Genomic DNA, 21,138 nt, shown 5'->3' on the forward strand with positions numbered 1-21,138 from the left:
ATATATATATATATATAATATAGTGTATGAGAGGTATTGGTGTCAAGAAGACCCAAATGTGTCAGGTAATGCTGAGTAAATGCTATGGACAGACCATAGTTAAGCTCCAGGTTCGATAATGATATGGATGAGGAGTCCAACGTGGGTCATGTATTAGCATGCATATATATAAATATTGACAGAATGAGATAAAAAAATCCAATATATGTTACCTAAAATATCCTAGAAACAGCTGTAAGACCTCTTTATAAATATTCTGAAAACTATTCACAGCCTTGGATTTATTTATCTCATTTTGTCAATTTATATATATATATATATATATATATATACACATACACGCACATACACACTCTCTCATCTTTATATATACACACACTCTCTCATCTATCTATCTATCTATCTATCTATCTATATATATATATATCATCATAATCATCATCATCATCGTTTAACGTCCGCTTCCCATGCTATACATACATATACACACATACACACTCTCTCATCTCTCTCTCTCTCTCTCTCTCTATATATATATATATATATATATATATATATATATATATATATATATATATATATATATATTTATATATATTTATATATATTTATATATATATTTATATGTATACATATGTAGAAAGAGAGAGAGAAGGAGAGAGAAAGAGAGAGAGAAGGAGAGAGAAAGAGAGGAGAGAGACCAATGTAAAACAAGATTTATTCATAATGGTTATAGGTCCCTTTAATGTGTTGATAAAACAAACTTCTTCTTTGTTGAGAAATGCCGGAAATTTTTGCTAACAAAAGGGCTCATGTACAAAACTGTTAGTCAAAACATTTTATTGCAGTAATGTTTTGCTTGGTCAAAAATCTGGTTGCACACAAACAAACAGAAGTTGAATTTTAGTACTATAAAGACACACATGTACACTAACCCACATACTTCTATATACACATACATACAAACATGCACACATACAAGAATCGTCATCTTTTCCTCCACTTCTCAGCAATAATGGTTCTTTGAGCAGTATCTCCAACATGCAGCTCACATCGCATCTAACTGCCTGGACAATCCCTTCCACTCCACTAGACTCCCTATCTTGCATACACACACATCAAGTGCAGAAATACAGTTTGCTTCAAACTAACATAGCCACCAACCATGCATTACATGTGCTCTGGACTTTGCCTTTATACTCAGCAAACTGTCTATGGAGATACACCTTGAAATTTGGAAGCAAGCTTCAATATACCCCCATTCAAAGAAAGGCTACCCCTCTGATTCAATTAACTATTACCCTACTGTCCTAACTACTAACAAATTTAAAGGTAATGGAGGCAACCATTAATAATGATATTCTCCAACAACTTGAATTTCTCTCATTTCTCAATGATCAATAGTTTCTGCAGATTCAGACCCACTGGATATCTATTCTATTATGCCCCTCACTAGTGGTTTCTCGCTTTAACCCTTTAGTATTCAAACTGACCGTATCAGACCCAAATATTCTGCCTGTTTCAGGTTCAAGCAGGCCAGATCTGGTCTCTCACACCTACCCTACAATGCCATTCTAAAAATAAACAACCACATCATTGAAATCTGAAAGCTACAAGGTAATGTATGATAAATTCAAAACAATGTGAATAAATAAGCATTACATTTGACAGAGTAATCTGAATGCTAAAGGGTTAAAAAAGGTTTGGTGAAAGCAATGTCATTGCCTTAGACATCAGCAAACCCTTTGACCATGTCTGCCATGCGAATCTCCAATCAAAACTCCTGCCCTAAAGCTCCCTTTCTCTTATTTCTTTACATCAATGACCTACTTGCTGCCACATCCAACAGTGCTCATTTTTATGCATGTTATTTGGCCATTCATTCCTCTTCAACTTCCTCAACCATTCATCATCATCTCATAAGAATTTCTGTTCTGGAGATGAGTTCTTCGCATGTCATTGAACTTCTTGATTGGGACAAGTCTAATGCATATAGCTTTTATTCTGGCAGTTTTATGTCATCATCTTTCATACAGAAGGTTTGAGCCTAGTTTATCTTAAAGGCTTCTTCCTCAATTGATTTCCATTGAGCCTTGTGGAAATTCAACTTGGACAGGGTTTGTATACTTTTGGTGAGGTGGTGGGGTACAAGTTCGCTTGGATTAAACATTGTTAATTTTAGAATGTTACGATCAGAGAAGACTGCAGAAGTCATTTTCACTCTGTGGATGATGTAGACATTGTATCAGAAACTGACCTCCAATACATTTACTGTTTTTAGTTGAACAGTAGAGAGTTTGTTCCAAGAACTGCTGAAATGAAGCAGTGATTGGTTGTCTGCAATCTTGCTGTGATACTCATGTGAGAATGTAGTATACTCAGCCAACTCAACTCAATCTAATTCCAGGATCTTTAGAATTGATGAAACTGCACTTACAAAAATCAACAGCTTAAACCACAGGAGATAGGTTGTTGCAACAACAGTGCCCAACAAAAAACATAAGCTACAGTTAATCAGAAGTCACGGCTATGGTACTAATACAATATCAAATGGCTATACATGGTCCAGCATGCTGATGCCAGCATTTTCTTATGGTTTAATCAGAGCTGCATGGCTCAGTGGTTAGAGCATTGAGCTTACAATCATGAGGTAGTGAGTTTGATTCCTGGACTAGGCTGTGTGTTATGTTCTTGAGCAAGACACTTTATTTCATGTTGCTCAAGTTCACTCAGCTGCAGAAATGAGTTGCAACATCACGGGTACCAAGCTATATTGGCCTTTGCCTTTTCCTTGGATAACATCGGTGGTGTGGAGAGGGGAGACTGGTATGCGGTATGCATGGCCAACTGCTGGTCTTCCATAAACAACTTTGTCTGGACTTGTGCTTCAGAGGTAACTTTCTAGGTGCAATCTCATGGTCATTCAGGACTGAAGGGGGTCTTTACCCTTTTACCCTTTAATCAGAGGAAGAAGGTCAAGACCTGTGACACAAATACACACACACACACAGAGTTATACCCACACAGTCAACATACCCAAGCACAAAAATATATAAATAAAAATGTTTGACAATATAAAATGACAATCTGCATCTTCTAGTTAATGCCTAAAGGCATAACATTTATCCTATTGATTGCTTGCTAATTCTCAGTCTCTTTAAACTTTATAAACACATCAGAACATTAATGATGCCTCAGCAACAGCATCATGCTTTACTAGAATAAGGTTAATCCATTGTGCTGGATAACTCCTTAACTACATAAGTAAGCTACAATCAAATCTTTTCTTTTGGAATGATACAAAGAAAAAATTTTGATAAAATAACAGTACTAACCTGTACTGCTTATATTAATAGGTCGTTCATCATGGGTTCTAGGTGGAACTTTGCCTTCTTTTTTCATTTTCATCCGCATTTCATCAGGTGACATTTTTTTTTCTCTTTCGTGTTTTTCAAAATCAGGTAAATCAATCTGTCCAACAAGAAAATCTTTGTTATTCTAGATAAACCTTTAACATAGCAAATTCATATTTCCTTAATAGCTTTATAAAACTAAGAAAACACAACATACAAAACTAAAATATGCCTTAAGTAAACCTGGATGAAGTTTCAGAAACAAAACTGAAGAGGTTTTCGTATTGCTAATTTATATCATCTTTCTGAATCTGCACAGAAAATGCTTAAAGATGGAAAGATTGTTTTATTGTTGTTTATGCAAGCATTCTATGTTGCAATATTTAATTATTATATATTTGGCAAATGTATGGAACAGCCATTGAAATACATGAATTTTTTTAGCTTTAAACTGTCCACAGCTGGCTCAAATATTCTATCTGTTTTATGTTAAAACTGACCAGATCTGGCATCTCATATCTGTCCTACAATCTCATTCTAAAAGTATACAATCACATAATCAAAATCTCTAAGCTACAAAGATAATGCATGATTAATTCTAAAACTGTGTATATAAACAAGCATTATATTTGACAGAGTAATCTGAATGCTAAAGGGTTAAAACTATTTAATAGATTTAATATAGGATTTAGAGTAACATAATTGAACGATTGGATATAACTTGCTATCATAATGTGAAAAGCACCATTCGAATGTGGCCATTGCTAGTGGCACCTGACTGGCTCCTGTGTCAGTGGCACGTAAAAAGCACCATTCAAGCATTGTTCATGCCTGACTGGCTCCCGCTCCTGCCAGTGGCACGTAAAAGGCACCCGCTACACTCTTGGAGTGGTTGGTGTTAGGAAGGGTATCCAGCTCTTGAAACCTTGCCAGATCAGATTGGAGGCTGCTGCAGCCTCCTGGCTTGCCAGTCCTCAGTTTGACAAAGCAAACTGTCCAACCCATGCCAGCATGGAAAGCGGACATTAAACAATAATGACGATGATGAATATCATAGAAGGTATTAAAAGACAAATTGATGATCTGTTAACATATCAAGAGAATTATTAATTGCAAAATAATGTCGCCATAGGTTAAGCATTAAAAACAATGTTGTTTACCGATTATCAAAATTCCAGTTGTACTTAATTCAACCAGCAGAAAATAAACATATTGCCAAACTGAATTATCCTTAGAAATATTTTTGCAAAGTGTCATATAATCTTAAAATTATGATGAGGAGACGCAATGATAATTAGAACAATGAGTATCACATACTCAAAATCTGTAAGTTACAAAGATAATACAATCGTATAATGATTGAGTCCTTCTTAGGTTGATTTATAATTGGTTGTAATCAACCAATTACAAATAATAGACTGTCAAGAAAACTGGAAGTTATTTTAAAAATAAACATGTTACATATAGTACTACGTAATACATTCAATTTCTATGATATTGACCATAAAGTGAAAAAGAGAGCAATAGATAAAACATTGTAATAAACTAATGTTACTCTTTAATTTGAAGATTTTGTATATATTGTTTTACCTTCAAAAATTTTTTTCTTCTTTCTTTTCGGAATTTTGGATTGTAATGCTTTGAAGTTGGATAAAACATTACTTGTTGCTTCATTAACATTGGCAGTTGAGGATGCTTTAACATACATGGCATCTATAAAAAAACAAATACATATTAATTTAATTACTTTTGTGAACTAAAAAAAGACATGTTAACTTCTGTTTAAATATACTGTAGTGTGCATGACATACAACTTTGTACTTTTTCCATGGAGTAAATAAGTATCTATTTTTGACTGACTCAAGAACAAAGTAGAATAATTGAAGCGAATGAGTAGAATTAGACTTAGCAAAAGAGAGCTTACAGAAATAAGTAGGAAAAAAAAAAAACCATTCAAAAAACCTAAACTAATGCAACACTTGAAGAAGTTGCTGATTCAAGGAAATTATTTGTGTTGAATTATTGTCAATTTTCAAGCTCCAAGGAGGCAACCATATTATCAAAAATTTTTCAGCCATGACCAACTTGTGTTTTTTTTCAAAACTTTTGACCCAGATCACATTATCAAATTTGCCCTTTTTAAGATACAAGTCCATTCTGTGAGTTATTGTTTAGTCTTAGGTTAACCCTCATCAAAGTGATTCCAGGAAAGGACATAATCTGATATAATCTTAGAAACAGCAAAAAGATTCAGGTCATCTTTTAGGAACATCTATGACTATGTCAAATAGTGATTTTTCCTCCCTTAAGAGAGTGGGGTATGATTTAAGGGTGATTCGGCTGCAGTTTCTAGCAAGTTGAGCCACCATGCAGAGGTACAATTGCTCTATTCTGTCCAAAACTTTGCTAATATGTAAGCTAAAGATATTTCTCAATTCTTACAGAGTATTGGATTATCTGCAGGCTACTTTAGAACAGAGGTCATCCAATAGAGTTCATTGAACTGATTTATAATGGTTTTCATCCCTAGAGGTGCTCATGTACCAAAATCACTGATATGTTTGTAGCTACATGATAGCATTGTGAACAGAGTTGAAATGATAAAAGTTTAGAGTAGCATTTAGTAGTGATTAAATTTGTGTAGTTGGTGAAAATGTCAAAACTAATTTATGATTATGATATGATGTAAGCATGAAATGTGAAAGGATATGAGATGAATATGAATTATCTAGCAAAAAGATGGAAATATGAAAACAGTAATTTGGATTAAAATGTTGAGTTGGTAGTTGATATCTAACAAATTTAGGATTTACATAAGCAAAGGCCATTGCTGAGATTCTTTGTATTATATAAAAATGAACTCTAAAGAAATGACTTATCATTAAATTAGATCAAAATTAGTAGTGCTAACTTAAGCTCCCCACCTTTTTTTTTCTAGCTCTCTCTGCTTTATTTTAGCCATCACTAAGGATTTCAAGATTGGATTCTGCAGACAGCTTCTGTACAAAAACATAGTCTTGAAACAAAGACCTACAAAAGTTTCAAAGGCCTAGGGACAATATTGTCACTTTCTTCTTCCATACATGTCAGTTTCACTATTTGCTTAATTTCTCAACATCATCCTTATTCTTATATTTTGCAGACATTTAAAAAATTCTTTTACATAACTATATACTGTCTGAAATTAATTCTTTCATATTAATTTTGCCTTGGTTTTATATATTAATATTCGCTTTCAAACTTTTTTAAAGCAAATTTGAGTGGAAATTATTAACATACAAGCTTAGAACTAAAATTAAGAATTCATTTATTTTTATAATTACTTGGGAAAGAAATTTATATATTTTAATTTTTCTGAAAATGATGTCATCATCAATTGACGTTTGTTTTCCATGCTGGCACAAAGAAAAAATTTTATTCTAGAAAGTGCACAAGAGTGTTTATGTTTAGATTCAGTTCTGTGGGGAGTGTACATAGGACTGAAAGAGATTTTATAAAATTGCTTTTAGAATCGTAAGAAAAAATTCAGTCAACACTGATAACTGGTATGTCTAAATTTACATGAGATCAATATTGGTAATAAAAGTAATGTTGTATGATTGTACCATTTCAAAAGTAATAGTGCTTTGATAAAATACTATTTTGTCCTTCTTGCCTGTCTATTGTTGGAACCAGATATCTATAATGCATCCATTTTGGTGTTTACATATTTAATGTGAAACTACTTATACCCGAGCCAACCAAAGACACGTGAGGATTTGGGAGATGGAAACTGAAAGAAGCCTGTCGTATACATTCATACATACATATATGTATTTATGTCTTCTTGTCTTGACATTGTGTGACAGTTGTAAATAAGTGCCACTGTTGTACAAGCATTTCCAAGATTTCGCGAACTCATGTCTGGCCATGGGGAAATATTACCTTGTTTGGAAACAGGCGAGGGTTGGCGACATGGGCATCCGGTCGTAGAAAATCTGCCTCAATAAACTCTGTCCAATATATGCAAGCATGGAAAAGTGGACGCTAAAGCGATAACACACACACAAGGTCATAAATTTGTGAAAGAAAAAGTGGAATGACAGGTTATGATAGTAATGTAATGAGGAAATATTCGTGCATGAAGGCAGTGTGGATGCAGTTGGTCAGGGGTTAGTAATTTTATGGAAATTAAGTTTGTGTTAGTAACAATACAAACTCAGTGTGAGTAGAAATGTTAATGAATGTCCTCAATAATAAACGAGTATTTAAATGTCGTATATTGTGAAGAAGAATAGGAACAAGTTTTGCAGGATATAATGCTTGTGGGCTGGGGGTCTGGCATCTTCAGTTACTGCAAAAAAAGTTATATTAATAAATACTATGCAGTTACGAGCAGACGACGATGTAGAATGAAAGAGTTTTGTAATTTTAAAATTAGAAAGACACGTAAAAATCATTAGTTTTTATTTACACTGTTTCTTAATTCCTTTATAAGCATGTCAATAAGTACAATTATTCAATAGCCTTTAATTACGAACCAGCGAAAGGGCCTTTTGCGTAGTAGCTCACCTGTTACATACATCAACCGAATCTCGCTCAAAACACCCACTAAATTAAAAAAACACAGAAACACCACAAAAAAAGACTGGTCATAGATGGAAAACCTTTGATCAGAGGGCTGCGCGATCAAGATTGACCTGGGTTGAAATACATAAACTTTAAGTCTATTCTTTAGTGTTATATTTGAAACCTATCTGGTGAATTTACAATGTAAAGAAAATGTAACTTTAATATGATTTTAATTCATGAAATCCTAAATGTCATATGTTCAATTTATTTCGTAAAATATCTTTATGCCACAATTTGTTGAGTCATTTACTCATTGCTAACAAAACTGGAACATAGTCCAAATAATTAAATATTTCAGCAGAAGTACGAAGTATATGTATATCTAATTAATTTAATTAGACAGGATAAAGTTCTAACGCATTGTATATAGTTGCGTAGGATGAAATAAATACAATAACATGAACTCGGAATAAAGACAAACTTTCAAGGTCACTTATCAATGGAATTAAATCGTTGTACTCATTAAAACATAACGATACATTTTGTAATATATTAAGAAATAAGTGTTTTCCTTTATTTTGATAATCTATGAAACTATTTGTATTGAATTTTCCCCTTTTACAATTTATTTCAACAGATTTTTAATGATTTCGTTGAATATAAAAAAATACAGAGTAAGGGGATTTACAGAGTAGACCCGTTTTATATTCAATGATAGTTAACAAAATCGTGTAAAAGAAGTTAAAAAAAGGAAGTGAAATGTTATAAAATATATGCATCATGTGGTGGTATCAGACCTTAGTGTGCCGGCAAACAACAAAGAGAAGCCTTGACGAAGTGAACAAACTGAACGTAGCTGCCATCTTGTGTGAGATGGAAAGCGAGGCTCGAGAAGTTGGTGCGAGAATTGATTCAGTCAGATTCTGAGAGGAAAGGAGATAAGAAACTCTAAGGTGAGTGTCTTCACTTGAAATTTATTTCTTCATTCATCTCTGCACAGAAATAATCAGTTACATATATTAGATGTTATCTAAGGTAGTAATCTGCTAAACGATACATCCTCGCAGATAAATTTTGGCCTGCTTACGTAAACCAGAAACGATTTCGTTCCGGCTTGTTATTTAAATTCTAGTGACTACAGACGGCAGCGAAACTCCTTTTCCTTTACTCACCACATTTCTTTCAATAACTGCTGTTTTCTCTGCTAACAGACGAAGCAACAAACTCTACAGTAACCAGGTATTATTATTATTACTGTATTCATATTACTTTATTTAAAACGATTATGTTTTCCCATCCTTTTCGCCAGCAGATACTAATCAGTGTTCTGATTTTTTTTCTTCTCAATAAGGGATTTCAATATTCCCGTTCGTCCAGTTTGCCAGCCGCCATTTACTGTCGTTTTTATAACGTATTATATTATCAGTATTTTTCTCTTTAAAGCTTTTAAAACCTGTAGACTAATGCTTGATAACTTTACCCACTTGTAATCTGTAGCTTCCTTGTCTGAATTTTTGTATTTTCACTGGATTTTATGTCCGTTTTTATTTAGCACATTCTGAGTTTATTCCATGAATCTCCAACTGTATGCTCTTTCTGTGTTATTCGATAGTCATTGAGAAGAAAAAAATTAGATATTATGTTTCAGTAGGTATTACCTTGTTTTTACGTCAATTTAAGACGAGTTGAAAATCTTTTTTTCTGTACTATTTAGCACTTTACCGAATGGCCGCCTGCTGCACTGCTACAGACTGCTGCTAGTTCTAGTAATTTGATATCGCCTTTTATTCAGGCAATTATCTGACTAATTGAAGATAAATTTTTTTATACCTGTGCTCATTTTCTTTATTAATGTCTTATAGCTACATAAAGACCTTTACCTTTATCTGAATGTTCTGCATAAACAGTTTTTTCCTTCACTTTTGACAACGTTTTTAGTTCAGACCGGATGAGAGGAAGCACGCTGTATGAGAGAAAAAAAAAACTAATACCGACATAATTCCTTTATTTTAAAATTATGTTGTTAGTCAGTCATTGTCATCTTATTCTTAAATTATTAGTTGAAATATATCAAATTGAAATCGGTTATCTTTATTGGTTTTAGTTACACAAATTACTGCATTTTTTAGATGACTAGTTCTAATAATGATAAGTCAGCGTGTTACAGTTGTCCATGAACGAACGAATCGTGAATCCACTGGCAACAAACCCACCCATTAGACTTCATACTTCCTCTCTACAAGGATGATCTTTCAGCATTCTTTCCTGTTTTAATTGTCAGAACTAGAAAAGAATATTTGAGACGATTTGTGAATTTCCTCTTTTCAGTCGTTATATGACTTCAATGGGACATTTTATTTTTAAATTGACCTATATTTAAGCTGAGTGTATGGTGTCTCGAGATAAAAAATAAATAAATAAAAACCACTTGCTTCGTTTGTTCATTGTTTATTATATTATATACAGTATATATTTTGATCGTTTCATTGGTTTTTCTTTATATACGCCTTAATTTTTTATGTAACTCAGAAAGTATGTTCTAGTCCACACCTTGTTACGATTAACCTTTTGTATATTTCATTGGCACAGAAGCCAACATTCAGCACCAAATAACTTTAAATTGTACATTAATCTGTTTTGGTTTTGATGTTACTTGCGAAAGTTTAGTTTTTGTATTTCTTTGTCAGTTACGCTTAAATTAGTAAATCACCCATTCCTCCCTCCAATATTTTCGATTTACACTATTTTTAAATCCTTCACTTTCTGTATTACTGCTACCTCAAATCCTTATATATCTTTGTTTCTTCTGTCTGATACACATTTTGCATTGTTTTGTAAGTTTTTGTATCATCCACAGACTATATATATAGTCTGCTAATGACTTATGTGATTACTAGTTTAAAATTATTTTATTGCAGCATTTTTATGAGTCAGAAGGCCCCAAAACCCATATTGTCAGGCCAGCGGCTGAAGACTAGAAAGAGGGGTAAAGTTTGATTTTGATTCTTTAAAATGTCTATTGTTCTTCTAATTGGTTTGGCTTCTTTATATCTGGAAACTAATTTCCAAGATCCTACACGTTTCGTCATATATTCTAAGTACTATTTATAATTTGCCCTTTTTGTTTTGTTTTGCTAGATGAAAAAGAAAAATACGATCCTTCATCGTTTCGTGATGCCATTATTTTAGGCTTGAATGAGTGTTCAAATGATTTAGAGCAGGTAAGAGTTGTATTGTTTTGTTTTTTTTGAATCAGTCTATCCTTTGCTTTTTATACTTGGTTCTCAAAATTATTTCACTTTGGCACCTTTTCTTGTTACTTTAGTGACTTGTTTAGATGAAAGGCTTGTAAATTTATAACTCCAGTTGAAAGGATAATTTTCCATATTTTTGTGCGTAGATATTTGGAGTTGTTATATGTAGTTACAGTTCTCAGTTCACTTAGTTAAGTATATATACCATGATTATTATGTTTTAAAGCGAGGAACTTCTGTGTGATTTACTGTTACATTAACTTGAGATCAAATAATCCTATTTCAGTTGGTCTGTGGTTGCTATCATGACTTTGTGGAGTATGTAATATTGCTGGTGTTTATATACGTCCTTATACCACTGTAGCTCATTTGTCTATTTGAGATGGATAACTTTCAGTTGTAAACTATTATCAGTCTATCAGACTTTACCTTGATCAGTGGCCCGGTACAATAGTTGTAGTTCTGATGATTTAAACTGGTGACTGACCAATTGTATAGCACTTGGTATACTATGACTCATCAAAAGTTTTTGTTCTTGCTAATCAGTTTTCTGATATGAAGTTGGCTGCCCTATTGTTGCATAACAAGTTTCAGATATAATTATTATTGAGCTGATAAATGTTAATTACATAGCAAAATGATTTAATTGTAAATGTTTTCTTCATAGGTTAGTAAGTATCTTGATACTGCTGGTTCACGTCTTGATTACCGTCGTTATGCTGAGGTGCTGTTTGATATCTTATTTACTGGAGGACAATTAGGTAAGTTTTTTTTTATATACTTTTTTTTTTGATTGAAATTTGTTATCTTGGTGTAAACCTATTCATGATGCAGTATTTGTTATTGTTGGTAGTGTTTGTTTTTAAAAAATAGTTGTAATTTTGTCATCCAATTGAAGAATGGATCCTGATTGTTGGATATCTATAAAAAGTAAATACACTTTGCCACATAGTTCTGAATGTTAAATTGAAGTATGTGGAATTTCAGTATTTTTTTGTAGAGCTGAATTTGTATCAGTATAAGTTCTAATTTAACATAGGAATAAGTTTCTTCTTGCTAAAATTCAAAAAGATTTAAGATGTCATATGAAGGTAAAAGTGCTATTAAGATTATCAGATAGTGGAATATATAATTTATTGCAGTAGCCATTAATTGACTGGTTTTATTTTGGCTGGAGATTGTCAACATTAAGTGCTTCAGTTATAAACCATGAATGGTAATGGAAGTCTGGTACTGTTGCGTGGGTGGGCTGCTTTAGAGTGTAGTTATTCATTTGATTGGTGCAGCTGTAACCAATCCTTAATGGAAATTCCATGTGTCCTTTGTAAACACATTTACAAACATTTTGCAATAAATATATCAACTACCATATATAGCTATAGATTTTTTTGCTTTATGTTCTGGAAGAACTGTGAGTATCCACGTTTTTAGCTCTCTGAATTTGAAATTAATGCTATTAATGCTGCTTAAACTGTTTGTTGGCCAATACCTACAGGAAAGACATGAGCAGGGAGCTCATACTGGTCAGTGTTCCACGAAGGATGGACTGGGTGCAGTCATTAGTGTCAGGGTGGTGGATAACAAAAATTGTTGAGAGTGCTGAAGTGGAGATGGTATAGAATCATCCATCACTGAAGAGCCAGAGGCCAGTGTAGGAGCAATAGAAAAAAGGCAAGGAGGAAACAGTTGCCTCTGCAGCAGAGGCTGGAGTATATGTCTGAGTGATTTTATGCCAGTCAGTCAAGTGGCCTTACTCTGGATAAGATTTAGGATGTCTTTGTGTTGCAGCTGCATCACTGACCTAGATTTGGGAACAATACTACACTGTGAAAGTCATTTGAGTGTTATAGAACAGGTTTTTATAGAATTTTCAAGAAAAACCATATCATAGGCTCATTTTTTTCTGAGGGTTTTCTCCACAATCTCACCACTTGTTGCAGTCCCTTATCTTTGTGATGTTTAGCCTCTACAGATCAGCCTTCACCACTACTTCCTTGGCCTTCATCTGTGTGTCCTTTGTATCAATGCACTCTTCTCTCTCGTGCACAGTATTTAATTCATTCCTCCTATATATAGTTTTCATTTAGTGTTCCAACATTCATGCTATGCATCCAATAGAGCATAACCTCATTTCTTTTCAGTCTTTGCATCCAAAGCCCACATTTTGCTACTGTGTAATATTTAAACTTAATATTCATAAAGCCTCATACAATCTACCCATCACTTGGGGCAAGAATCCTTCAAAATAGCTCCATGAATATTTTCCCCTCATTTTCCCAATTACTACGATTTGAAGAAGTTGTAAAAATTTTGTTTAATCTTATACATAGTCAGTGAGCCTGTACTGCTACAGTTTGTGGGCTGGTGCAAGATTTATTCTGAAGGCAATTAGAAAGAATAGAGTGTAAAGCAAATGAAGAAATGAAAGCAGTTTGGCGACCAAAAAATGCTTTTATTTCTTCATTTGCTTTGTGCTATCTTCTGTTAATGTAATGATTCTTACATCATGAGTATTCACTGATATTGTCATTTATAATTTTTAAATATATAGGAAAAGAATATTTAAAATTTTATCCAGTATTGAGAGGGATGTGATTTTTGCAGTATAGTGTTAATACTTTACCTTTTTGTAATCTTTACTTATTTTAACTGCAGCTATTAAAATACTGTATCTATGATACAGTATTTAAAACAATTTCTCTAAATTTTTAGTTTCTTGATAAGGAGTAACCCCATTTCTTTTCAGTGGAACTGGTTAATGTTACTGTGGAGTATCATTGAGGCTAAAAGTTGGCATATTTTTTTCAATGTTTGTCATATAACTCACATCCACACCACTGAAATAGTTACATATTGAAGGCTACAATCAAGTTATTTTATTAGTCCTCAATGTCCTTCCCCTTTGCATGAATTACATTGTTTATTGCACTAAGATTTACTGAGTTACCCTGTACTAAGAGCTTAAGGAATTAACTCTGTCAGCAATCACTAATTAAACTTATCCCTAACTCCAGTGCAGTGATCAACTTATCGAGTTTCTTGAAGACCTCACCCAGATCGCTGATGGTGACCCATGAGTGGATGTTGTTTGCTTTGATTTTGCTAAAGCTTTTAATTGTGTGTCACACAAAAGACTTATGGCAAAACACTGCAATGGGTGGGAAAAATGATCTTTTTAACTGGCTGGAGTCATCCATTCTCAGCCGAAAAGAGGTAGCGACTGTTCTAGGACAGCATTCTTCACCTTCTGAGATGTCGTTTTGTGTACCAAAGAGAACTGTTCTTGGTCCCCTTTTGTTTATTGCATATTTTAATGACATAGATGCCACAGTACTGAAATATGCAGATGACATTAAGCTGTACCTTGAGATAAAAAGGAAAGATCCTGAACTGAAGCTGGCTGGGGACAAGTGTAGCATCATGCATTTTGGGAGGAAAAACCCAGCATCCACATGCTCCCTCCACAACACTAATATCAAAAAGCCTTCTTGTGAATGTGACTTGGTCATTATTGCTGGACAAAAGCACTTCTCTAAAATTGTAAAGAAGGTCGAGGGTGTCATGGCATCACTCGGCAAGACCTTTGTCAGCTGTTCTCCAGCTATCTTTTTAAAGTTGTATATGACTATGGTGCAGCAACACTTGGAATTTGCATAATCAGTCTGGAACCCCTATCTTGCTCAGTACATTGTCCTCCTGGAAACTGTTCAGAGATGTGCAATCAAGCAAATATCCTCCATCAGGTATCTACCATACTCTGAATGCCTTGCTTCTCTGGGCATGGATACATTGAAGCTCTGATGTCTGGAAATGACTTGGTAAACACCTACAACATTATTAACCATCATGCCGACAACCACCTTGAGCACTGTTTTGAATTCCATATGTCTAATATGTGTAGGCATGCTTACAAAGTCAGAAAACAACACAGCTCTCATGACTTTTGGAAACATATTTTCACACTCAGTTGCTTAAGCATGGAACAAACTACCTGCACCAGTTAGCTAGTGAGACATTGCATCCTTTAAAACTTCCATGCTCCCTGAAATTCGCCAACACTACACCTGATATCCCCCCTCCATACGCATGACTCATACACTTCACTTTCCTGCCATTTGTACATAATTCTATGTATTATGCATGCACCTTTTGATAAGGTGTAGTGCACTATACACAATAATTTCATTATTAAATGTCAGTGTTTTAACCATCTAGTTTATGATGAATATTTTGCTTACAATATATTTTTTCATTACAGTCCCACTCTCAAGGGGTGGAGGTTGGGGACAAGAAAATGGTATAATGGTTTTAAAACTTACAAATTAGTGGGTATTAAGATAAAAAGAAAACTAACAAAGTTTGCTTAGGTACGTTATGTGTTTGATATTGCAGTGTCTAGTTCTATTGCTGTTCAACAAAATGGCTGTTAAAGACTGCCATCACTGCTTTAATTGCAACAATTATATGGTTGAAATTTCATCATTCATTTTCATTGAAATATCTTTACTAAAATGAAATTACATTTCTCTTTTTAATGTTTAGCACCTGGTGGGTTAATTGTTCAAGACACTGATCCAACTAAACCCTCTCGAGCTGATATATGTGTCTTTACTGCCGAAGAGAATGTAGAAACATTAAAGGCATTTTATGAAGTAAGTTCCATTTTATTCATTAATGTTATGTTACCAATCATTATTTGAGGTTAATCTTTTGAGACAGTGTACATTTTTTTTTTTATTAGTATTTAGACAAATAAATGTTGATGCTTACTAAATACCATTCATTGGTTTTGTATTTAAATTTGTTTCAGGTGTTCTTCAAGCTAATTAGACGGTACAAGTACCTTGAAAGATCTTTTGAAGATGAGTTGCAAAAAGTAAGTTGACTAAATTTTACACTTTCTATTTGTTCAGTGTGTGTGTGTGTGTACCAGTATATCCCTTTTTATCTTTTGAGCTTTAATAAATCATATCTGCTGGTATTGTGCAGAGATTAAGGCCTTTGTAAGTACATAGGTCATTGATAAGCCCTTTCCCATATTCTAATTTTATTAATTTAAATATCTTCAGTTTCACTTTCACAGCCACTGGAACACTTATGCTTGCGACTGTTGACTTAAATTGAAATATTTTCCCCTCATTTTTCTTATCTCTGAGAACTACGAGAGACTACTTTCAAATTTGATCTTATCACTTGCTTTATTTTCTTTTTGATTATTAGCCAAAAACCCCAACTGTCAAAGCATAATCGGTTTCAGTTTCCATTATTTTTATCTGACCTCTGGGGAACTATCTTATTACATTTTCAACTTCTCTGCTCCTTCTTAGCTTTAGTTAATGTTTATATATATATATATATCCATTCAGTAATTCATGTTAATCCTGTATAAAATGTGAAAGAGTATTTTGACTTGAATTATTTTGCAGATTCTCATTTACCTCAAAGCTTACAGTGAGGAAGAGCGCTGTAAGTTGGCTATCATCACAGGGCTGTTCTTGGCAAATGGCCTGTGCTCAGCAAAAATTCTCTCAAGCCTCTTTGAACAACATGTTGTTAAAGAAGGTATGTTAAAATAATAAACTTAACTTATTTTGTGACTTATTTCATGAATTTCTGTTTCTAATTTTCAATTTTAATAAAAACTAGTGATCACTTTATTTGATCAGTTTTATAAAGAATTCTAAAACTTTAGGGATATTTGAATAACTCTTTTTTAATTTAAGGTTTATCATTGGAATTTTCCACTATCATGTTCCGAACATGGTTGAATGAAAAAGATATTAATAGTGTGAGTGCCGCTATGAAACGTTCTCAAATTGAAAACCGCCTTTTGGTAAGTTTCCATTCAATACATGCTTAAATGTTTATATAATGTTTCTTTTTATTTTAATTTGTAAACTGATACTCATACTTTTTTTTTTGTCTGTGCAGGAACTATTTCCAATAAATAAACGCAGTCAGGAGGCTTTTCTCAATCATTTCCAAGAAGCTGGTCTTGGACCAGTTGCTAATTTACAAGTCAGTTGTATTTTATCATTTCACCTTTTGATCTTGAATTTTTGATTGTTATACATTTAAAAATACGTTCTTTTTTTAAATGTTGACTTTTATTTGAAAAACTCGATCCTCCATTTCTTTTCATTTATTTTTTTAAGCGTGTCCAACAATCAGCCGAAGTAAAGAAAGAGTTACAAAAGGACTTGACAAGGATGATCAATGATAATGAACCCATAAAAGAGGTATTGTTAAAAATTGCTTCATTTTAAAATGTTATAAATTCATCATAGTTTAGGTATTTATTTTTAGTTTGTCTTACTTTTTTCATCTATCAGAAATCCATTTGAGTTGGGGGGAGGGGATGACTACTTCTGAGTTGGCCTTTTGCAAACATAAAATGTTAGGTTGCAGTTTGACTTATAGCATATAATATCTTATGGCAGTTATGTCAATAGCCCTTAGTTTGATTAAAATTTTTTTTAATACCAAGTCAGATATATTGTGCAGTATTGAAAAAATATTCTGTAACAGCAATTTATTATTGATGTGCAGATTGTCTAGATTCATGTAAATAAGTGTGCTATTGAATTACATTTATTTCTCACCACTTTTGTCAAGCATACTGGTTATATGCTATGCAGTTTTGTTTCTCAACAATAAACTAAGAAACCTATATATAAATTTGAGTTTAGTAAACTTTGATTTTTTTTTTTTTTTTTTTTTTTTTTTTGCTTGTAACTTGGGAGGTAATTTAAAAAAAAATCTTTTATTAACATAATAAGGAAAATACACAATTTGCTCATGGCTTAACATATATACACGTCTAGGCACAGCATAGCCGAATGGTTAAGTTTACTTCAAAATCATGAGGACCCCAAGCTCAATACCATTGTATAGCATTTTCCTTGTCCTCAGATTAACTTTGTGAGTAAAATTGGGGTGGTAAAAACTATAGAAGCCACTTGGATGACATCACACTTGATTCTGCTTTTAGTATTACATTGAGTACCTGTTCTGTGTCATGCTAATTCAATGAGCTGGTAACTGAGTAGAATAAAGAACTGAATTCTCACTATCAAAGCTGAAGAGATTGTGTGTGTATACATATTTTTTACAGAAGAAAGTATTACCTAAATAGGTTGGTTTTTGCCAGATATACAGACAGGCATGAAAATAAATTTGTATGCTATAAATTTTTGTCTTTGAGAATTCTGTCAAGTACAATAAACTTTGAGATTGTCATTAAATGCTTGATTAAATTTGGGAAAAATCGTTTTATTGCAGATAATTGCTCATTTAAAAGAATACATGACTAAGCACAAGCTCTCTGATCATGAAATGGTTGTCTTGGTAAGTAGATTTCTCTTAAATTTCAAATTAGCATTTTAATTGAAAACTTATGTTCTTGATAACATCTCTGTAGGTCATTTCAATTTTTTCAAATGGATTAAGTATAGATTATTTAACTCTTTTAAAAAAATAATTAAGGTCTCATTTGGATATATTTCTTGCTTATAGTAATGTATAAACTTGTGATGGTAACAAAAAAATAATTGCACAAATACTTTTAAAACTTTATTTTATGGAAAATTTATTTGAATGTTAAATGGAAAATATTCATAAATACTATGAATTACCTAAAGCGTTTCTCTTACAATGCATTGGAAATGAGAGAAAACAATGTTACCATTAAAATTCAGTATCAGTATTATGACTTAAAGCTGTATGGTAAAATACATTGATTATGATTTTTCATGAACATTGAGGGAGATCACTCTGCTTTCTACAGTTGGTATATGTGGACAGTATTGGAATCATTTTCATTGGTTTGTAAGATTTTCTTTTGTGCTGCTAAATTGGTTCGTTCCAACAGTTGTCTGAACAAAACTGGGCAGTCTTAACTCAGTTTCTGTTTTTGTAGCATGGCTGATATATTATTCTGACAACTTCAGTAATCAGGAAACAACAAAAACTGGTGTTTATCTACTATAAATCCTTTGTCACAGCCTCAAGACTGATTAAAAGTAGATTAGACAACTAAACCAAATGGTTCTATAATTTAGTGTTCTGAAAGGTCAAGTGCCATGCCAAAATGAATTTTCTACTGCATCTGACATTGAGGTGTTTAACAAGGTTTGTGTGCTTGTATTCACCCTGTAGGATTGATGCCATTAACATTATTCATGAACTGTTGCAAGTTAATGGCTGCAGAAGAAATGTGGAGTGTGGGGGGGACATTCCAGAGTTGGAAGCATTGGGTGGGGTAGGGGATGACGAGTGAGTAGGAGTGCTGTGTTGTAATGGAACAAAACCAGCTAGCTTTGAGAAGAGGCTGCCATAATAGCACTTAAATCAGACAAGACAACAAGAGGTTGGAGTATATTTTCAAGTGACATAGTGTTAAGTGGCTTTTTTTTTTTAATTTATAGATGTAATCTAATATTTGTGCCATGAGTGCTTGTACAGGGTTAGTAGTTGCTTGATGGGAACTAATATATTTCTAGCTATGAAGATGTAGTCTTCACTATGCTGGGGATGTGTATACACCAGGAAAACTCATCTCAATAATGGTGATGTCTGGCATTTGAAGTGAAACAATTTTATATTAATTTGAAGTTGAGAATTTTCTTTGCAAATATGTTTCTAATGTATTAGGGTTATTGATGATTCACCTGTTGCAGATTTTAAGTCTATGAATGGGTTTCAAAATATTTTTTCATTAGGTTTGGAATACAGTAATGGGAACTGTTGAATGGAACAAAAAGGAAGAACTCGTAGCAGAGCAAGCTCTCAAGCATTTGCGTAATTACAGTCTTCTGTTTACTGCTGTAGCAAAAACTGAAAAATCGGAGCTCAACCTCATGGTGAGAATCCAAGAATACTGCTACGACAATATCAATTTTATGAAGGTGTTTCAAAAAATTATAATACTCTTTTATAAATGTAAGCATTTTATTTTTACTCATATTATTGTTGTCAAAATTGTGAAATTTTTGCTAATTCTTACTTTAATGCTTTCATGTGGGGAGATGCCAACAAGTGCACTTATGGGTCTCTTTCTTTAAAAAATGACATTTGATGATGGATGGGACAGAATTAGATTTTGTTAGGAAGTGATTGTATAGACTGTTTGATTGATATACAATTTAATTTTTATTTTTTCTTAAGCTGAGGTCCTGTCTGAAGATGTGGTCCTAAAGTGGTATCGTGATAGCCCTTCTTCAAAAGGAAAAGGTATCTTTGTTAGCCAAATGAAGAAATTTGTGGAATGGCTAAAGAGTGCTGAAGAAGGTAAAAGAAGTTTTCTTTAGTCTATTTCAATTTAATTTCTCTTAAAAAATCTTCATATTTTATCTTTTGTTTTTAATTTCTCTTTCAGAATCTGATTAGTCTGGGACAGTTACCAAGTACTTATTGTTCAGCGACATGGTCCCTCTACTATTAAAATTGTTAACAGACTGATACTGCCAAAGATTTTTACTTATTCCTACAGCATATAAGCCCAGAAGAAATAACTATTTTGGATTTGGACTAATAGATATTTGCGAAACTCCCAGAACCTTTTACACAGGTGTTGAGTTTTGCAATAAAAGTTATGAAATTGCCAACAAAGCTTTCACTTTGTCATTTCACTTACGTTTTCACAATTTACCATAAAAGTAATGTTTAGTTTTTCATGTAAATTTTTTTTTAACTGCTTTTGTGACTGCATCCCTTCCCTCCTCTTGTCTATAATTTCACATTGAAATGATATTTTTTTTCCCCCCTTCTCCTAATGAGATACAGGAAGTGATTACATGCTGGAACACATTGATCTCTGGTTATCCAGATTGGTTTGGTAGCAACTTTTTAGAGGGATAAATGGTGGACATTTTTTAACTTGAAAACAGTTTTTGTAAGTGACAGAACTTCTAATAAAAGTGTGTAATGGTAATTGAATTTTCAAAACTTTTCTGTGTTTTTCCCATTTATTTTACATTCCT

General features: G+C 33.0%; 2 protein-coding genes across 6 annotated transcripts in view; one reads left to right on the forward strand and one right to left on the reverse strand.

The window, feature by feature from the left end:
• The window catches only part of LOC106880468 (probable 39S ribosomal protein L45, mitochondrial), a 50,719-nt gene extending 41,059 nt beyond the window's left edge, over nucleotides 1–9,660 (reverse strand). Inside the window, exons 1-3 of one of the 4 annotated variants that reach the window (XM_014930401.2) lie at nucleotides 9,563–9,660; nucleotides 4,944–5,066; nucleotides 3,336–3,471 (exon numbers count right to left, since the gene is read on the reverse strand). In XM_014930401.2, coding sequence (XP_014785887.1) covers nucleotides 3,336–3,471; nucleotides 4,944–5,066 — 259 coding nt within the window. In that variant the 5' untranslated portion in view covers nucleotides 9,563–9,660. Of the gene's footprint in view, nucleotides 1–3,335; nucleotides 3,472–4,943; nucleotides 5,067–7,904; nucleotides 7,928–8,701; nucleotides 8,819–9,388; nucleotides 9,516–9,562 lie in introns of those variants that run through there. The other 3 variants (XM_014930403.2, XM_014930400.2, XM_014930402.2) reach the window with 3 other exon arrangements.
• Nucleotides 8,720–21,103, forward strand: LOC106880467 (eIF5-mimic protein 2). 2 transcript variants are annotated; one of them, XM_014930397.2, is made up of 14 exons: nucleotides 8,720–8,857; nucleotides 10,823–10,890; nucleotides 11,043–11,125; nucleotides 11,826–11,919; nucleotides 15,701–15,810; nucleotides 15,969–16,034; nucleotides 16,585–16,720; nucleotides 16,882–16,991; nucleotides 17,090–17,176; nucleotides 17,314–17,397; nucleotides 18,440–18,505; nucleotides 19,879–20,098; nucleotides 20,324–20,446; nucleotides 20,535–21,103. In XM_014930397.2, the coding sequence occupies exons 2-14, from the start codon at nucleotides 10,830–10,832 to the stop codon at nucleotides 20,543–20,545; spliced, it is 1,251 nt and encodes a 416-aa protein (XP_014785883.1). In that variant the 5' UTR covers nucleotides 8,720–8,857; nucleotides 10,823–10,829; the 3' UTR covers nucleotides 20,546–21,103. The 2 variants fall into 2 exon arrangements, with proteins under 2 accessions (XP_014785883.1, XP_014785884.1); XM_014930398.2 differs by lacking the exon at nucleotides 8,720–8,857 and adding an exon at nucleotides 8,991–9,143.
• Nucleotides 21,104–21,138: the final 35 nt, after the last annotated feature.

The sequence above is a fragment of the Octopus bimaculoides genome, chromosome 4 (assembly GCF_001194135.2).
Source record: "Octopus bimaculoides isolate UCB-OBI-ISO-001 chromosome 4, ASM119413v2, whole genome shotgun sequence".
In the NCBI taxonomy this organism is placed as follows: Eukaryota; Metazoa; Mollusca; class Cephalopoda; order Octopoda; family Octopodidae; genus Octopus; species Octopus bimaculoides.

Excerpts from the sequence above, each read along its gene's own strand:
- LOC106880467 (XM_014930397.2), top strand. The coding sequence starts at position 10,830 with ATGAGTCAGAAGGCCCCAAAACCCATATTGTCAGGCCAGCGGCTGAAG. Across the intron at positions 11,920-15,700 it reads ATTTACTGGAGGACAATTAG|CACCTGGTGGGTTAATTGTT; the intron begins GTAAGTTTTTTT and ends TTTAATGTTTAG. Across the intron at positions 20,099-20,323 it reads TATAATACTCTTTTATAAAT|CTGAGGTCCTGTCTGAAGAT; the intron begins GTAAGCATTTTA and ends TTTTTTCTTAAG.